This window comes from Aphelocoma coerulescens, chromosome 1A, assembly GCF_041296385.1.
Source record: "Aphelocoma coerulescens isolate FSJ_1873_10779 chromosome 1A, UR_Acoe_1.0, whole genome shotgun sequence".
NCBI classification, from domain to species: domain Eukaryota; kingdom Metazoa; phylum Chordata; class Aves; order Passeriformes; family Corvidae; genus Aphelocoma; species Aphelocoma coerulescens.
The window spans coordinates 31737578-31743577 of NC_091014.1; the positions used below are offsets into that span (position 1 = coordinate 31737578).

Genomic DNA, 6000 nt, shown 5'->3' on the forward strand with positions numbered 1-6000 from the left:
ATATGTGTACATGTTTTTCCCTTTAAACTTTTATGACTTTTCATTTATCAATGCATGTCTCAGTTCAGAAAATAAAATAAAAGTTAACCATTATGAGTTGATGCTTGTTATATTTGTACCTCACTATTAACTGGGGAAAAAAAAATTAAATTCCCCTCCCTCTTTTTGTAGGTGGTTTCAGACACCATCACAGGTTTTCTATCATGCAGCAACTGAACATGGAGGAAAAGATGTCTACCCAGGGCAGTGCTTATGGGAGGGATGTGAACCTTTCCAGCGGCAGAGGTTTTCCTTCATTACCCATTTACAGGTGCAGATTTTCTTTCACATATTACTTCAGAAAACAGTAGGAATTTCGTGGTAAATTTCCACACACCTTTTTTACTGTCTTTCTCTTTTCCCCAAACAGGATAAGCACTGTTCCAGAGATGCTTTGCTTGCAGGATTAAAGCAAGATGAACATGGACAAGCAGGAAATCAGAAGCCTTCCAATAAGTAAGAGACTTGAGCCTTATTAACAATAGAGAAAGTAAGAGAGTTAGAAATTATTGAATGAATTTGTTTATGACTTGGCTTATCAGGTGAAACTCTGCATATGTAAGAATCCGTAATCAAATTTGAGGTCCGTTCCAATAAGACAAAAAGGACACAAAGGGGAGTAGATTCTGATGTAGTTGCAGTTATCTTAAAAAAGAACAGGTAATTCTTTAAAGTATATGGGTCAAAACTCTGCAATCAACATTCTCAGCATGTTCTCCTGTTTTTTTCCCCAACTGGACAGCATTTTATAACTTTCCTTATAACAGGGAAGTGCTTGTAATACAAATGGAAAGTTATTTGTTGTATACAGTTCATGTGTGACACAGCTGAGATGGATTGTCTTGTAACTTGCTGTATTCTTTACAGTTTTGTGGTGTAAATTTGGGCTGATTTGATCCAGGGACTGTTGTAATAAACTTTCCTTTAAACAAGCAAGCAAAGATAAAGGATAAAGACTCCTCCGAGTCTTCTGATTTTGTGTTGCTATCTGAAATCAGGTTTGGCTCGTCTCTTTCTCAGAATGATTTCAACCATCTGGAATTAATACTGGAGAGTGCAACCCTATTGGTGTGAGGTTTTGGGGCTGGCTGTGTTATCAGTGGAGTTGTTCAGGGTTCAGTTACATGTGTAAGTGTGTTAAGACCTGGCCTTTGTTAGTAACTGACTGGAACCACTTTGTTGCAAGCTAAAGATGTAATTACATGGTCCCAGGCAGATTTTTGTGTTCTATGGCTTGTAAAATTGCTACCCAGCTGCTGGAAGCAGCAGAGAAGGTCAAGTTATGAAAACTGAGAAATTTAGTTTGAGAGTCCTTTTATTTTTTAATATAAAAAACCATCTTAACACAGACTTATAGTTGCTTTATGGTGCCTCATTTCATTAAATTGAACGACACTCAGACATTGGAAAACCACAAAAAGAAGAATTATGGTAATGTAGTCTTAAATACTTGGTAAGTGGGAAGTGTAGGGCTGACACCATTTACTAGCATGATGTGTTCTTAACTATGCCTTTTCGTAATGTTCCATCACACAGCACATTCCAGTAGCTATGTGTCCTCACAAGCTTCTTTTAAATTGGCACAGGTACTCATAGGAGAAAAACTGTTCATACACCCCCTCTTCTGAGGCAGAATTCCCTAATTAGGTCAGATTCAGAAAGCAAGAATTTACATACATAACCAGTTCTTGCTAAAATACTGAGACTGCAATATCACAAGATACTAAAGATGTGATTTCAGAACACAGATTGAAATGAGAACATTCCTCTGCTCAAAATAGGATGTTTTATATCTTCAAAAGATGTGCAGATGTGGTGCATAGGGACATGGTTTATTGGTGGATGTGGCAGTGGTTAATAGTTAGACTTGGTGATCCTAGAAGTGTTTTCCAGTCTAAATGATACTATGATTCTATTTTGACTTTCTTTGTCATCCCTTGTTGCTTCTCATGGCTGGGCATTGCTTACCGTGAGAGAGCTAGCTTTAGTTTTTGCTAGATTGCATGGTAAATCAATTTGTTTAAAAAAAAAAAAATGCTCATAGAACAAAAGAGTGGGCTTGCCACGTGAGTGGAATTCATTTGCCTTACTGTCAGTTGAGCACCAGTACAGGAGGTGGGCTGGAACAAAAGGAAGGGATGAGACCTTTCTCTGTCAGCACTCACAGCAGTTAATACACTTCCCTCTCTTGTGAAAACGTAAAGGTTCCCTTTCCATTACTTTTGCTCTCCTCCCTTAACAAACAGCAAGAGTTTAGTGAAGTGTAGCACATCCCCTGCGTTACCTTGCAGCGCTGCCCCAGAGTTGTGTTCCCACAGCTGAAAAGAGCATCTGGCAGCTACATGAGGGAGACAAGACTTGATAATTTGCTTCTAGAATCGATGACTTGTCAAGTGAAACCCTAAGCTCAATCCAACAGCTCACCTCAAGCTGCCTTACAGGTTCATTTTGAAAGCTGTCTTTCAAGGTTTTGGCTTAATTTACTTTTTGCTGAATCCTAGAAGCTTGTCAGATACATCAGCTCACAACTGATAGTCCATATTATTAAACTCTTGTACAGAGCTCTGAAGGAGCTTAAAAAACCTGGTACTGAGATAAAGCACATTTAAGTCATCAACTTTTAGGCATTTATTAGGTGAACTTTCTTCACTTAATTCCTCACCATTTAGTAAAACTTACAACTACCTCAGAGACTGCAGATCGTGGGTGTTACCAGTGCTGGAAGTAAAATGTGGAATGCAGTGTAACAAACGAGGCCCCATTCCCTGATCATCCTTTTTCTCTATGGTAACACCATACACACTTGAAAAATCTGTAATGGCTTTTGCTAGAACCAGTTAGGCAGTGTAAAGCTGCATTACAGGGGTGGTTTTATACCTTAATTCTGTATTTCCTTACTTTTGAAGTTTTATTATTTTAATTCTTCCTCTTCTGGTTTTCAGAGGTAGCTGAATATTGAATTCTGGAAGGTCAGGTAGCACTAGCAATTTAACTGTATGTTGACTGTAGCTTTATGCATTGGAATCCTTTTGGATTCATGGTAATTGTTTTTTCCTTGTTGCCACTGAAGCAAAGGTGATTATTCTTCATGCTCTGTGGAAGTGGGGCAGGAGATATCTTTAAATCACAACCATAGATGGTATGGTTTGAAGTTAAGTTGATAATACAATTAAAGAAATTAAATCTAGATGTTTCAAGAGAGAGATACTTGCCTGCAAGCACAAGTCAGTTCACTTGATGTCTCAATAACTTTTTATCAATTTCTTTTTTCTTCAAACTTAAAAAGAGAAGATAATTTTTTAATATCTTCCTAATTTATTGCAGTTGTCCCTTTTTCAATATTTCTAGAATCAAGGCAATAGTACTTCAGCTTTCTAAAATATGGCATGATAACTGTTGAAGAGAGACATTTGGAACAGCCTCCACTGATGAATCCTTGTGCTTTCTCAATACAAGGAAAACAAAAATGTTACAGAAATTACAAATGAAGACAATAATTCTTTTACTGTGGTACTTGATCTTCTATAAACATGTCATTGCCCACCAATTTCTTAATTCAGCACCTGCCATTCTCCTTTAACTTCATAAAGCTTTTTATTTATTTCATATCTAATATATTTTATATATTACATTATACATATTATTTTATTTCCATTTGGGAAGGATGACAGAGTGTTTTTGAGCTAAGGTTTTAGGGAGGGGTCTGCCTGTTACAACATCTTAATTTTTAGCTGGGCTTCCTTGCTGTTAGAACCTCAGATTACTAAGAAAGTCTCTATTTTTAAATAGAGAATTCAAGTTTTATTCTTAGAATATTTCAGTATAAGATACTTAAATAAAACTTGTACAGGCTTTCATTCAAAAAATATAATATTTACATTTGATTTTTGCTACGTTTACAAGTAAGCACTCCTTGTACTTCTTAACCAGGTTCTAGGGTATTAAAAGACTTCATAATAATATTGTTCAAAATATTGAAGTGTGGTGATGTTTTTCGCCACTAATACTGCAAATTGTTTTTTAGGATGACATTATGAGCCTAACTCATTAAGTGAAGTTGCATATTTATACATTCTGAACTCTGATGTTATGAGTAATTTCCAAGTTTTTACATGAAATAGAGCTTTGACTTCAGTGTTAATACTGAAAATGGAGAAATTGCTTCTGCTGTGTTTGTTATACCCTGCTTAATTTATTAATCTCAGTCTAAAAGTTGCAGTAACAGGTAATTGGTTTTACAGATGTTTGATCTGATTTAACAATCACTTGTTTTATGTCCTAGAACATAACTTATGTTATTTTATATTACTCCTCACTAATCCCAGTTAATATATATTTTATATTGTCTTAGCATCTAATGGTCCCAATGAGCTGTGTCAAGTTTTGAGTAGCTATACTTCAAGGACCTTCTCTGGCCAAATCTCAGATGGCATTTGCATAGCTGCTATCACAGTTCCTGTCTGATAAAACATTCCTTTAAATTGCTATGCTTCAGGAAGTGGCTGTGTTACTAGTACAATTGATTACTTTTGCATCACAAATGTCATGGATGATGAGCAGTACTTCTTCAAGAGAAGTGTTTTTTCACATAAAATAAAGTGCATGACTCTTCTGAAGGTTTTACAATAAGGCTTATCTCTGTGGAAGCAATCATGTATCAGCACCAAGTATTAACGGATCTTTGTGTCTCTGTTCAGATAGGTTAAAAATTGTAAAATAAATTTTCCGAGTTGTTAATCATCTAGAAAGCAGCACAAAGCTTATTTTTATTAATTCTTTCTTTACTAATGTAGGCAGCCAGCTGCAGGGGGTACTGCCTCTACTCCCAGAGCACAGAAGGCCATTGTGAATCATCCGAGTGCTGCCCTAATGGCATTAAGGAGAGGATCAAGAAACCTTGTCTTCAGAGATTTCACAGTTAGTATTGTTTGAATCAAGTGTTAGATAGTAATTATTGCCTGCTGTTAACTGCTGGGCTTTTACATTTTTTTTGTCTTTACTTCCACAGGATGAAAAAGAGGGACCAATAACTAAACACATCCGATTAACAGCTGCCTTAATATTAAAAAATATTGGTAAATATTCAGAATGTGGTCGCAGGTAAGCATTGTATAATTTTTCCACTATCAGTGAGCACTGTTGTTTCTGTTGTTTCCAGTACCAAACAATAGGTAGGTTTTACCTATCTTTAAAAACCCCAGTAAGTATACTGACAGTACAATTTCTCTGTCACTTCTGCCCTGTGTACTTCCCCACAGAAGTGCTCTGTGTCATCTTCCCTAAAGACAGTATTTGTGATCCAGACTTTTGAAAACTGGCTCACAAATTTGGCAGGTTAAATTGTAGGAGACAGATGATGTCCCTTTTCCTCCAGAGGAGTACTGCATGTCTCTGAAAATTAATTCTTGTATAAGCAACTTCCCACTGGCAATACCTGAGAAAGGGGAAAACGAGCTCTTAGAAACTTAAGTCATGCAGGGACACAGTTGTGTTTCATACTTGCTGCCTCTCTGTTACTTTCTTCTCCAAACTTGGGTTCATGCTAATAATTGACCCAGCTTTCCTTTTACTTGTAGATCCTTCAGTAAGTAAATAGTCCAATATTGACTCATGGTTCTAAGCAGGAAATGTTCTTTTTGATAAAAAAGTAGTAGTTAGTTACTGTGCCAGTGATCACCATGCATGCTGCTTCTTGTTTTTTTCCAAGAACTACAAGCTGAGTCTTTTCTTGGTTTTGTTTTGCATTAGTTCAGCTTCATAATAACAGAAGTAATGATTTCTGATGAGAAGGTATTTATTTTGCCTGTTGTTCAAAAACCTATCAATAGGGAGAAATTCCCTCGTTGTAGCTCTAAACAAAAGAGTTCTGATACTGGTTGTAGAAATCCTCCTGCTGTCTTCAGCTACCTAATTGGGAGTTGTAGTGAAGACAACACTCTTCTTGGAGAGCGTGGTGAAAGG

At 36.5% G+C, this 6000-nt stretch overlaps 1 protein-coding gene across 1 annotated transcript in view; it reads left to right on the forward strand.

Annotated features, from left to right (window-relative positions):
- Positions 1 to 6000, forward strand: part of ARID2 (AT-rich interaction domain 2) — a 93321-nt gene that overhangs the window by 85015 nt on the left and 2306 nt on the right. Inside the window, exons 18-21 of the mRNA XM_068997926.1 lie at positions 172 to 310; positions 410 to 495; positions 4833 to 4956; positions 5048 to 5139. Coding sequence (XP_068854027.1) covers positions 172 to 310; positions 410 to 495; positions 4833 to 4956; positions 5048 to 5139 — 441 coding nt within the window. The remainder of the gene's footprint in view (positions 1 to 171; positions 311 to 409; positions 496 to 4832; positions 4957 to 5047; positions 5140 to 6000) is intronic.